The 12,431-nt window shown below is 54.3% G+C and overlaps 1 protein-coding gene across 1 annotated transcript; it reads right to left on the reverse strand.

Annotated features, from left to right (window-relative positions):
• Positions 1-1,055: 1,055 nt before the first annotated feature.
• On the reverse strand, positions 1,056-12,104 carry SDCBP2 (syndecan binding protein 2). The gene is made up of 9 exons (XM_040981700.1): positions 12,044-12,104; positions 7,080-7,151; positions 6,511-6,568; positions 5,836-5,921; positions 4,297-4,455; positions 3,627-3,802; positions 3,371-3,542; positions 1,485-1,576; positions 1,056-1,228 (listed from the first exon to the last, which is right to left on the reverse strand). Exons 2-9 carry the CDS (start codon positions 7,131-7,133, stop codon positions 1,174-1,176), a joined length of 852 nt encoding a protein of 283 aa, XP_040837634.1. The 5' UTR covers positions 7,134-7,151; positions 12,044-12,104; the 3' UTR covers positions 1,056-1,173.
• Between the last annotated feature and the right edge of the window lie 327 nt (positions 12,105-12,431).

Consider the following 12,431-nt stretch of genomic DNA (forward strand, 5'->3'; position numbering starts at 1 on the left):
GGGAGCAAGGCCTTCTGAGGAGCCTGTGCCCAACCAACTCACACCTTCCTCATTGACCTAGGGGACCACGCACATGGGTCACACTGCACTCTTCTACTGGGCCATCCCCTTGACAGTGAATCAGGGGAAGGGGGGAGGTGGGGAGGGGTCATCACTCATCGTCTTTGTCCTTTTGTTCAGACAGAGTTGTACCTGGCGCAGACAGCTCTGAATTAAAGCATGAAAACACGGCGAGACCCTTGGCTGATTTCTTTGCCCGGTGGTTAGTGCTCTAAGGGGAGGGGCTGGGGGACATAGAGAAAGCCAGGTTGCAGCTCTGCCCCAAGGTAGAGGAAAATAGCATCCCAGACCCTGTGAGTGGTTGGGCACCACTGACCCATGGGTAGTCAGCCTTGAAGTCTATGACCATCTCTTCCCCTCCCACCCTAGTCATTGGACCATGCCAGACACTGTGAAAACAACACACCTCATTCTCCAACACCCTCTCAAGTGGGTTCCCACACCCATTTCACAGATAGAGTAGTCACCAGAGCCACTCAACAGGGGAGCCCCAAAGTCTGTTTCCCCTCCCAGCCCTACTACCCCACTGTGCTCACTGCCCTTCCCACCTCCGACCCCCAGTTCCGGCCCTGCCTGCACCAAGCCAGGAGGCACATGTGAGGGACAAAGCCAAGTCACCGTTGACAGTGACAGATCTCAGGATCAGGCACAAGGAAAGCCAGCCCCAGCTTGTTCTGAAACCAAGGATTCTAGAATTTTTGTGGCCTTTCAGAGAGAGTGTTTGAAATCAAATCTTTATTCATAAGACAGTGAACGATTACAGCTGCACACAATGTGGAAGATCACGTAAGGGCAAAACAACAACTCTCCCCGAGTTCTGTCAGGACATGGAAGTACTCTCCTGGTACAGGCAAAATCTTGCAAAGTGTGGAGCTGGCCGCCTACATGCCCCGCATTTAAACCAGCTCAGAAAACTGTGCCTCAGCCCAGCTAAGTGCCTCAGCCTCCCAGGAGGGCTGTGTGCTCAAGGGAAAAGATCCCCCTGATCTGGCGTCCACCCACCTGGAACACCACACCACCCACCCACCCCCGCCAGCACCCACGGTGGGCAGAGGCCAGCTGCGAACTGCCAAGCCAGGGCAGGATGATGGGCAGGCCAGAGACCTTGCAGCTTCAGACATCTGGGATGGAGTGGTCCATGGTGTGGTGAAGCAGGCTGGGGGACAACCTGGATGTAGCAATAGCAACCATGAGCAAAGCTGCCAGCTCCTAGCTCCTGCCTGCTCTCCCCTCCCCTGCCCCCCACCAAACCAGTGCACCCACTGTAGCCTTCACTCCCAGGTCTTGGACCAAATCTCCAGAAGCCAGGAGCCCCCTTGGGGAAAGGAGAGGGAAGGAGAGAAGAAGGGAGGGAAGAAGAGGAGTGGGCAGGCCCAGGTGAGCTGGGAGGTATAAGGTGAGTGGCAGGCAGGTGGCAGACTTACTTCTTGATCATGTGCTCGTAGATGACAGCTGGGATGATAGTCAGGGTAATGACGTTTCCAGCTGTGGCCAAAATCTTTGTAATATCTTTGTCCTGGAAATGAAGCCAGTAAGTAGTCGCCCTGGGAACCAGGAGCCCACAGCAGCTCTGCATGCAGGCCCCTGAAGGACACTGCCACCTGATGCCAGGCTACCCATGACCCTAACAGGTGAGGATTGTGGGCAGAGACACCAGGTAAGGTCTTGTTTGAACAAGACTGTGGGCTTCCTACCCGAGGAGCACTCCCCAGGTTCCTCTGAAGGCATGGGGTACACAGCACAGCCTCACAAACTTCATTCTCCTTCCGTTCCCTCCCATCTCCCAGGCCTTAGCCACACTTGGGTTCTAGCCCTGACACAAAATGTACCTGCTGCCTGACTAGCCTGAGTCAGGGCCTTATGGACCTTCTTTCTCTTACATCTCATAGATAAATCAAGGGCAGAATAAAGAACTGTAAGTCACTGGGCTGGGGAGGGGGTTGTTCAGCCTAGTGGTTAAGATGCCTGCATCCCACAGCAGGGGACCTGGGTTCAAATCCTGCCTTCAGCTCCTGACTCCAGCTCCCTGCTAATGCAGGCCCTGGGAGGCAGCAAGTGATGACTCAAGTACTCCAGTTTCCAATGCCTACATGGAGACTTTAGAGTTCCTGGCTCCTGGCTTCTGCCTGGCCCAGCCCCGGCCATTGCATGCATTTGGGAAGTGAACCTGCAGATGGAGACAGTCTCTTCATCTCTTTCCTGTCCCTCTGTCTCTTAAAAAGATACTAGCAGTTACCAAGCAAGGCTTGCCCATCCAAACCCTGTAGCTAGGGCCCCGGCACAGCCTCTGGCCCTGACCCTAGTCTCACAATGTTCACTGTACACATTTGTGTACCTGGATTATGTGTCTTCTTAGATGTTCTAGAACAAATGAGAGAAGATGTTAACAGGGCCTAGTAATGGCCATAGGATACAACTACCAAGGTCTGCAAAGATAAGCAGTCTCAAGAAGCAAACTGGGGCAGGCCGGGCAAGGAATGAACCCAGGCCCCAAAAGCCTCAACAAAACACTGTGTATAGAGAGCAAGGTCATGACCACATCCTGAACCTTCAGGAAAGATGAGAAAAGCACATCTTCCAATGACTGCTCTCCACAATGGCTGAAACAAAAGAGCTAAGAGACTATCCCAGGACTCAAGGTCTCTAAAATCTGGATGCTGCAGCTGCACTGAATTGGGGTCCCTGAGCCAGACATTGGAGGACCCAGGTGGCAGCAGGGGGCATCCTGGACAGTCCAGGGCTACCTGAGCATACACAGAGCCACAGATGCTCGGTGACAGACAATGACTGGATGAGAAGACTGAGCCAGGTGTGGCAGGTGACCATCCATCCCAGGCCCTTCTGCTAGGGAAAGCCCTGCCCAGGTGCTCCCTAACTTGGGCTGCAGAATGGGAAGGGCTCCTCATTAGAGACTCAGCCAGGCTTGGGAACTACCCTCAGTTCCTTTGACGTGAAGTGAAAACCATGCTCACTAGTTTACAAGGGTCCCCAAAGATGACTATCCTCCATTCCACACCCACAGTCCCATCCCTAGACCTCCTGCCCCTTTTTGCTGTCCATGGATGCAGCTCCCTACTTCTGAAAAGTGAACACTGTTTTCTAAAGGGCTTCTATTACAAAGAAGGAGCCAGTATGACCCCATGAAGAGTCCCCAAAGGAAGGAGGCATCCATGGCCCACAGCCCCAAGGGCATGGCCACACTCAACTTCTCCCAGGCCAATAGAGAAGCCACTGTTTAATGGGTACTGATGATGCTCTTCTGGTATACTATTCTGCTTCTGCCTCCCCGAAACTACCCACACACCCCTACCTTGAGTCCAATGACATTCTGCCCATTGATCTCGCACACGTAGTGGTTGATCAGGAGCCCATTGCGGGCCGCAGAACTCCCTTTGACAATGGAGGTGACCTTGCCCTTCTTGATGAAGAAGCCCACTTGGCCCATGCTGTCCTTGTGTGTGGTCACAGTCCGCTGGAATGGCCTGGCAGGGAAAAAAAATGGTGACCTGGACCCGGCTGCCAACGCAACTCTGGCCATCAGAACCATCCCAGGCCCTATCACTCACCTGTCCCGAACAATCATGATGATCTTTTCAGCTGAGGCCTTCTTCAGCACACGGTGCACTTTGTCTGTGCTCCACCCAGCACAATCCTCCCCGTTGATCTGCAGGATCTGGTCCCCGAAGCGCAATCCCACAAGGGATGCAGGGGTGTTGGCCTGAACCAACTGCACAAAGATCCCCTGGATGGGGGAGGCAAAACCCCAGAGTCAGTGTCCCTGGTCCAACCACCCACTTCCCAGACTACTACTCCCAGCTGCAGGGTACTCCTAAGGCCTACAGCTGACCAGGACCACAGCTTTGCAAAGCAGGTACAACTGCCGCCACCACCACCTCCTACCCACCCCCTCAACTCACACACACACACTCCCCCATCCCCATCTCCTGGGAGGCAACACTCCCAACTGCCTGGCAGCTGGGAAGAGGTGAGTTGGTATTTCAAGCTCAGCCAGGGGTCACATCCGGTCCCAGAGGCAGCCCGCCTCCCTGGTATCCAGGATCTAAGGAGAATCTGGAAAGGGAGCGCTAGGCCTGGGGCTCTGAGCGAGGAGCGTGGAGGGGAAGAGCCTTAGGAGCTAAGGTGCCGCCTGAGACTGCTGCACCTGGAGGCGCTGCAGAGGAACACGTATACCTGGACCCCTCGGAGAGGCTCTCAGGCCCCAGCACACCTCCGTACCTTGTCGATGGCGCGCAGCCGCACCCCCATCTTGCCGCGCTCATCCTTGCACAGTTGGATCTCCCGCACCCCAGGTTTGATCTCTGCTCGTTGCACACCCAGGCTGTTCCCTGACACAGGTGCCACCACTTGGCCTGCCCAAGAGCCCGAGACGGCCACCTGCAGACGGCAGGAGGGCAGAGGGTCAGCTCGGCTCTGGGGTCCCCTGCCCCCTGAGGTCACTAGGCATAGGGACAGGGTGGGAAAAGGAGGTTGCAGGGATCCTTCACCCCCACCCCGCCTCCAGCCGCGCTTCCGCGCGGGAACCATAGAAAGGACGTGGCCCCACGGAGCCACTAGAGGGCGTCAGGTCCATGTCCGTAAAAACCTGAGAAAGTAGAGAAAAGAGAATTGGGATACTGGCAGGGGAGCCTCATTTTCCAAGTCCACCTGGGATCAGGGAGAAAAAAATTTTTTTAATCCACTTGAAATGCAAAAGAAATTCACAGTCAATAGGTGCAATTGAGGATGAGAGGACTCAATTTTATCTTTGTCTTTAAAAAGTTAAACTAGAAGTATTTAAACTTTAAACTTAATGACCACTTCCCTGTAAATGCAAGGCAAGGCAGGGCTATCCACTCACCCTACCTCTATGAAACACAATGACACAAAGCCAGCAGAGCAGCAAGGGGCCAAAAAGGGCAGTGACCATGCAGGTTAGAAAGGAAGAAACAAGGAGTTTACACAGCTGTGTAGCAAGCTAACCTTCCACCTTGGACCCTGGCATACCACAGTGGACCAGGTTTGTGTCTCCTGTGGCTCCACTTCCGATACAGCTCCTGCTAATGCAGCTGGGAAAGCAGTGGAACATGGCCCACAGTCTTGGGCCCCTGTACCACATGGGAGATCCAGGAGAAGCTCCAGGTTGCTGGCGTCAGGTCAGCCTAGCTCTGGCAGTTGCCAGCTATTTGGGGAGTGAATCAGCCAGCCGAAGATCTGTGTGTGTGTGTGTGTGTGTGTATGACTCTTTCAAGTAAAAAATAATTTTGTTTTTAAAAAAAAAGAGAAAAATAGAACTGTTCCCACTCACGGATGGCATGATGGTCCCAAAAAACCAACAACTAAACTCCCAGGTTGAATAAATAATCTCAGAAAAACTATAGGATACAAGATTAACATATTTCTTCACACTGACAATAAATCTGGGGAAACAGAAATAAAAGTATAATACTATTTGCAGTCATTCAAAAACAACAAAAAAAAGTCCAATAACACATGTACAGAAACTGTAGACTAAAAATGACAAAACACTGATAAAAGATATCAGGGGGTCTAAATACATCCCAAACTGATACGCCCATCCCGTACAGCTACAATCAGAATCTCTGCCAGATGTTCTATGCCTCACAATGAAACACAGCAGGAAGAACAGAACCACAAGAATCCCAGGGAGAGAGGGGACTCAAACTCAGATGCAGGAAGTCTGTTTGAGTGGCAGGATCAGGGAGGAAGGCAGGCGGGACTTCCTGCACCCGGATATGGCAGGAGGCAGATACCTACAGTCTGAGACAGGCTCTGCTGGACCTCTTGGCTGGAAAGGGAAAGGCCCATGTAATTCTCCAGTTCTGCCAGGTTTGGGTACAAAACTGGTTGCAGAGGGAAGGAAAAAAGAAAGAAGGTATTACTCAAGGGCACAGCCATGACCATGCAACCACTCATCTTCATTGAGAGTCCCTGGGGCCCCACTCTGAGCACTCAACTATAGCTGGAAATAGAACTCTAAGAACAGTGCTGGTGCAGGAGCCTGTAGGAATTCAGTGGTGGCCAGGAGGGAGACAGGTGTCTGACCAAAGGAATGGAGGAGGTAGACTGCCCAGGAGGGGGAGGTGCAGACCCTGAGTTCAAGTTTACCTGCATCAAAACTGCTTCCAGAGCACCTCCAGGGGCCTTCCCAGGGTTCCTGCTACAGGGACCCCAGGTCAGAAGTCCCCACCCACCCAAAGTCAGCTTTCTCCTTTATGTCCCCTCCAAAGCTTCTAGTGAGGAGGACAGGTGCAGAAGAGGTGAACATCTGGAAACGGCTGGAGGAGAGGGTGGGGTACTACTGTGGGATACTACTGTGGCCCAGACAGGAGACCCTGTGCCAGCCTACATTCTCCCCAGAGCCTCAAAGTTCCTGCTAGTACCTGGGGCTCACCTGGACCTGCAGTGCCCTTGGGGCTGCGGGAGACTTACCTGGAGGTGGGGAGGTAGTTACCACTGGGCCTGGTGGGACTGACATCCTGGCTTGGGCCTGGAGAGTGATAGGAAGGACTTGTCAGCCTTTGTTCTGGGCAACAAGGATGTCTGCAGAGGTTGGAGCAGGGCCCCTTAGTCCTCAGGGTTCAAGGTCATGTGTGCCCATCTCTGAAAGGGGCTTTTCCTGAGACCCTACCACCCACCAAGTGTCGCAACCCAATTAGCAAGGTCCATTTCTGAACCAAGTTCCTGAAAGCCCCTGGGAGCACCAAACAGTAGGATGGAAGGAGGAAGTAGCTTCCAAACCATACACAAGGGATCCCTCAGGCAGCATGGGATCCATCTGGTTGGGGGGGGGGCGCGGGTGAGGGGGCTAGGCAGGACAGAAGACAGACACATCTGCAGTGCCTTAGTCTTTCCCACTTCTGCTGGGAGTCCACTGACCTTGGCCTTGGCCTCTGAACACTCCAGCAAGCCCTGCAGCAGGAGCTGCACACTTATCATTTTCCAGGACCAAGCTTTCCTCAAGGCAACAGTCAGACAGCCCAGGTTATCAGGCAGTTTACCTGGATGACTTGGTCCACCTTCAGGTCCTCTAGAGACGGGTACAGGGTGGACATGGCTGCTCCGTGGAACACCTGCAGAGCTCAGGGTGTGAGAAGGGGTAAGGGAACAGCAAGTGCCCTTGGCACTCCAGAACTAGAGAAAGTCAGCAGAAAAGGTCGTCATCCCCACTTCGAAAGATAGGAAGCTGGGATTTGAGCCAATGGCCTCCAACCCCGAAATTCCATGGTACCATGTTCCTCTGACCCTGGGCTTCAGAACCCAGATCCAGAGGTTCCCCCCACCACCAGACCCTGGGACACACTGGAAGGCAAGCAAGACCATGGACCACACACATACCCTGCATATTTCAAGGAGCAGATGGGCTAATGTGGTCTCGCCACTCAAGGCCTGACCTCAAGCCAGCAGGTGTGCTTCAGGAACCTATGCACACACCAGGCCTGTGTTAGGTGAGCACAGCATCGGGATTAACTTGCAGCCAGAAAGGTAGCGGGACCCTTGGAGCCCTCTACACTCTATCTACCTCTGCAAGTCTGAGCTCTGCTGGCCACATCTCCCACCTTGCCTTGCTGTAACCTCTGATCTTGGCCACCATGAAGGAAGCTGCTCACAGATTGCAGGAGGCTTGACAGAGCATCACACCCCAAAGTGGGGAGCCTGGGGACAGGGACACTTTACTGTGGGTGTCGTAGGGCCTCTGAGCTGGCTGCCTAGGCAGGTGCCTGGTGATCTCAGAAAACATGGAGTTTCCTTTCTCGACAAAAACCTGGGAAAGAACAGTGTCTCTTTCTGAACTGCTTCCTTTATCCCACTACCCCTCGCCCTGTCACACTGCCTGGTCGCGACCAGAATGTCTGTCCTTGCTAGACACTCCCCGCCCCATCTCCTTGGCACCCATACTTCCCTCTAGACAGGCCTCTCCCGCTTCCAAGCCAGGAGACCACTGCACTGCGCCCCAGGGCCCCAAGCTCCTCCTCCCTTGTGCTTCTTCCTGCGTTCCCAGGTAGATCGCAGTGTTTCAGGATCAATGTGTGTCCCAAGCAGGGGACATGCACAGGGAACTGAGGGGGCTGCGCCTGGCACAGGTGGGGGTCGGGATGCAGGTCAGCTGCATATTGTCTTCTAAATCCAAACCCACTCCTAAATCAGACATATCCGTGATCAGAGGTAATCCAGTGTGAGCACTAAAATATTCTTTTATTACAAATTATTTTCATTTCCCTTACCCCTCCTTTCTAAAGACATGACATCCTATTGATATTTTTATTTATTTTTTTACTCAGGAACTCGTCCTTGCTTGTAGCTTCACCTGTTCCTTCCCTCTGTCTTCAACTCTGGTTTTGGAAAATGGCAGTAACCAAGCACCAAGTCATGCACTGCGGAGCAGTCCGCCGGCCTCCAGGGCCTGTTCTCCACCGCCGGCCTCAGTCTACCCTTGCAGCACACTATTTCACCTCTCCCGTCAAGACTCTGGCGGCCACGCCCTCGCTGTTCCTCACTGGGCGGAAAGCGGCGACTCCCGGTTGCTCTGGGCTCCAGCGCTTGCGCAGAACCGCCCCCTGGACTGCACCGTGGAGTCTGGAGCGCATGCGTTTCGCCGCCCGCTTCAGGGCGTCTCCTGAAGAAATATCCGCCTCCACTCCGTGTGGGAGGCCGGCCCGGTGGGTTGCTGGAGTCCGCCGGGCCGCAGGCTTTCCAGGCGCCTGAGGGTGGCGCTGGCCATCACAAAAAGAATGAGGTAAAGCGGCAAAGTGCGGGATGACCAGGCTTAGGTCGGGCTCCGTGTCCCCTTTACCAAGTTGGAGGTGGCGCGGGGGCCGAGTGGCCCCTGGCTCCCCCGCCTCTGGCCTCTGAACCTCATTTACAGCATCCAAGGTGGGGGTGCGGGGCCAGATTGCGTACTGAAGCAGCTGTGGGAGGGACGAGGCCCAAGTCCGCTGGCCCTGGAAGCCCCCTGGCTCCCAGCCCCGCTCCCCTAGGTTTCGGAAGCGCCCAAACTTCCCAGTGCTTCCTGCCCATTGTGACGTCACTCTTCCTGCGCCTTTTTTCTGGAACTCCGGCTTTCCGGCTTGGCTCTGGCTGCAGCTGATCCCTGTCTCACCCCTTGCAAATTCACCCTGGCGCTCTGTGCCTGAGTCACTGGGACCCTGCTATCCACGGGAGGGGACTGGCTGATCGTGTCCACCGAGAGGCCAGATCCTCTGTGCATTCATTTTTAGAGGTGCAGGCAGGCAGGTGCATGTAGAGGGCAGGGGCGAAGCCAAGGCAACCAGAAGGCTCTGTGAGAGGAAGGATGACCCTGACCGGGGTCATGCAGGGTGAAGATTCAAGTAGTTAACTGGAAACAGCCTCCGCCAGTCCAGCGAGGGAGAGGCTGGAGTCCTTTACTGCCTCCAGGCTATTCCTCAGGGTTTGTCCAGCTGTGCTGCCAAACCACCGCAGCCCTGCTGTATGTGTATACCTGAGCTGAGCCGGAAATTGTGTTCCCAGCTCTGGCCTTTCCCTTCTCCTCAAGGCTCCTTCCCTCAGGATAAACTTTAGACCTGGAGCTAGCATTTAGATTTCCACAGCATAATTCCTGGTCAGGTCAGCCATGGTCACTCCTCCCCAGTCCTTTCTCTGTATGATTATGTTCATTCCAAACCACTCAGCCTGCTTGCTCCTGGCACCTGGCGCCTGCAGGTGCTGTCCCCTCTGCCCAAGTGCCATTCATGCCTTCTGTCTTTGCCTGGCTCACCTTGTTGAACTCTCCCTCTTTTGAAGCTTTCCTGCGAACCCTCACCTGCCAACTGGCCCTCGAAATTGACAGCACCCCCAGTGTCATATATTTAGCTTGCATTCCCTAAACGTTTATTAAGTGCAAGACTGTCTACATTTCCTGGGTTGGGGGTTGGGATTTGGTGTGTTTGTTTGCCTGTCCCCCTCACTGGTCAGGGATGGACACTCATTTTTAAGTCACCTGTGTTCTCTAGCAGGTGCCTGGGGACTGTTTGATCAAGGAATGCAACAGCAGATACAAAGGAAAGGAAAAGGCCCCAAAACCTAAATGCACAGGCTTTCTTCCTGTTCCCAACTGTTGACCACAGTTAACAAAACCTCTCTAGTAGAAAATATACCTGGGCCCAGAAAGGTAGCAGGTGGCAGCTCTGAAGAGGAAGAGGGGATGGTGGAAGGCTGCCCGGTGCCTCCAGGGTGTCCGTCCATGGGACCACGTCCTCCGGCTCTGTGCTGAGCACTTCTGCAAGTAACTGCTTCCAGGACAGCCCATATAGCCCTTGTATTCCAGAGTTTTCCTTTCCTATAGCACTTCTAGATTTCCTTCCTGCCTGCTCCCATCCCTGTTGATAGCCACAATAACAGTACCCATCAAAAATCTCACCAGGGCCTGGGAGCGCACCAGGACTGGATAGCAAAGGGGGCCTGAACTATTAGAGGCAGCTCTGAACTTCAAAGGAGAACAAACACACTGTTCCCTAGAGCAGAGGCTGCAGGACTCCCACCTGTTCCTGTGGACAGCTCATCCATCCCCAGGAAGGCAGCGTGTGGGAGGGAGGCGTAGGCCAGAGAGTCAGCGGAATAACTCCTGGAGGGCCACATGAGCCCCGGCAGTTATGAGCTGGAATCAAAAAGGCTGTTGCTAGGCCACCAGTGTGTCTGCTCACTCACAGCCCAGGAAAAGGGTTAGACTTGAGGAGTCACAGTTTATGAAACCATGCCGGGAGGAAGCAGGGCAGGAGCCGGGGTCTGACCACCTGTGACCTGCAGAGCAGAGCTCAGGCTGCATGCCCCCCCGCCCCCCAGTGGAATCTTGGCCTTCGTGATAAGGGTAACTACTGGCATCACAGTGCCTTGCAGGTAGCTCTGAAAGTGCTGTTGGAAGGCAGTTAGCCCAGCACCTGGCCCCTAATAGCCAGTTTTCTGGTCTTTCATTCAACACCTAACTTCCAGAGGCTTCCCAAGTGCCTGTGCTATTCCAGATGCAAGCAGTAAAGCAGTGGACAAAGGCAAAGTTGCTGCTTGACAAATGCCTTTTCTGGAGCTGGGAAAATGAGCTTGTGACTTTGCAGGCTGTGTGTGGTGGTGGAAAGTGCTGGGGTGGGGGGAAAGCAGAGCAGGGTTAGAAGTGGAGAGAGGATGCAGAGGAGCCTCATTACCAGGAGGGGACCCACTGCACCTATAGAGATGCGGAAGAGTATTACGATAGGGAGATAGGGACTGCAAAGGTGTGAGTGTAAGTTGTATTTAGAAAACAGCTGACCAGGGAGGCTGCTCCAAGGAGGATTAGCTGGGGAAGGGGCTGGAGAAGTAGGGAGAGGCTCTAGATCCATTGTGGCCTGTGTGTCAAGTGAGGCGGGAGCCCCTGGGGAAACTGAGCAGCAGAGTGCTGTGGTCGGGTTATCACATTAACATGTTCCACTGGCTGATGTTTGGGGACTAAGGGCAGAGATGGCAACAGGGAGCCCAGGTCAGAGGCGATGCTAGGTGGTTCTGTGACCAGCGTGGGCTTGGCCAGCCAACAGTTTCATTTAAACTCCCTGTTCTGAGCCCCTGCTGTGTGAAGGCGGTGTGCCACTCACCAAATCCATGACCTCCTATAGTTCTCCCTGTGGCCTGTTTCCAGTCTCCAGGTGAGAAAAACTACTTCTGGGAGAAGGGAAGGCCTTGGCCCTGTCCCACTTCCCTAGCAGGCTTTTCTGTGTGGTGGCAAGGAGGTGGTTGATAGAAAAACAGCTTCAGACAGAGAGGGAAGTGACAAATTTTTGGAGGCCTTCACCTTCTTGGTACCCACTACAAGGAGCAGAGTGTGGGTCCCACCCCTTCAAGCACAGTCAGTCAGCAGGAGCCAGGTCCTCATAATATCTACAGGAAGACACCACTAGCCCTTAAGCCTGACCCCGAGCTAGGTGAGAACGCAACCCAGGAGGGTAGAGGCAGGTCTTGCATCCCAGCAGGGGCCGGCTCTTACCTGCAGATAACTGCTGCTGTGCTTCCTCGGGCAACTGCCGGCACTCTGTGCTCCCAAGAAGGTGACACCCTTGTCCCAGCCTGTGTTCCTGCTCGGGGAAGGGTGGTACCTGCCTCATGCAGTGACTCACCTGGGCTGGGCCCAGCTCAGGCCCTGTGGCTGAGTAAACATAGCAGGTGGCGTAGGCTCGGTAGGCTGTAGGCTCGAAGGAGACCTTTGGCCTTGATCTAGGCTTGGAAGTGGAGCGGGGAAGCCCCCAGCTGCTGTTGAATGTGCCAAGAACCAAGAGCCCCTAGCCCTTTCGCTGAAGAAGTCCCTGCATTCAGATTGGATGCTTAGTCCTGCTGATCATAGGAAGGCAGCTGGGTATCCAAGCTGTTTAAAATGG

Source organism: Ochotona curzoniae, unplaced genomic scaffold (assembly GCF_017591425.1).
Source record: "Ochotona curzoniae isolate NIBS_2020 unplaced genomic scaffold, NIBS_Ocur_1.0 contig_3520, whole genome shotgun sequence".
NCBI lineage: Eukaryota > Metazoa > Chordata > Mammalia > Lagomorpha > Ochotonidae > Ochotona > Ochotona curzoniae.

Excerpts from the sequence above, each read along its gene's own strand:
- SDCBP2 (XM_040981700.1), bottom strand. The coding sequence starts at position 7,133 with ATGTCCACCCTGTACCCGTCTCTAGAGGACCTGAAGGTGGACCAAGTC. Across the intron at positions 3,803-4,296 it reads GGCTGCGCGCCATCGACAAG|GGGATCTTTGTGCAGTTGGT; the intron begins GTACGGAGGTGT and ends TCCCCCATCCAG. Across the intron at positions 1,577-3,370 it reads AGAATGTCATTGGACTCAAG|GACAAAGATATTACAAAGAT; the intron begins GTAGGGGTGTGT and ends CTTCATTTCCAG.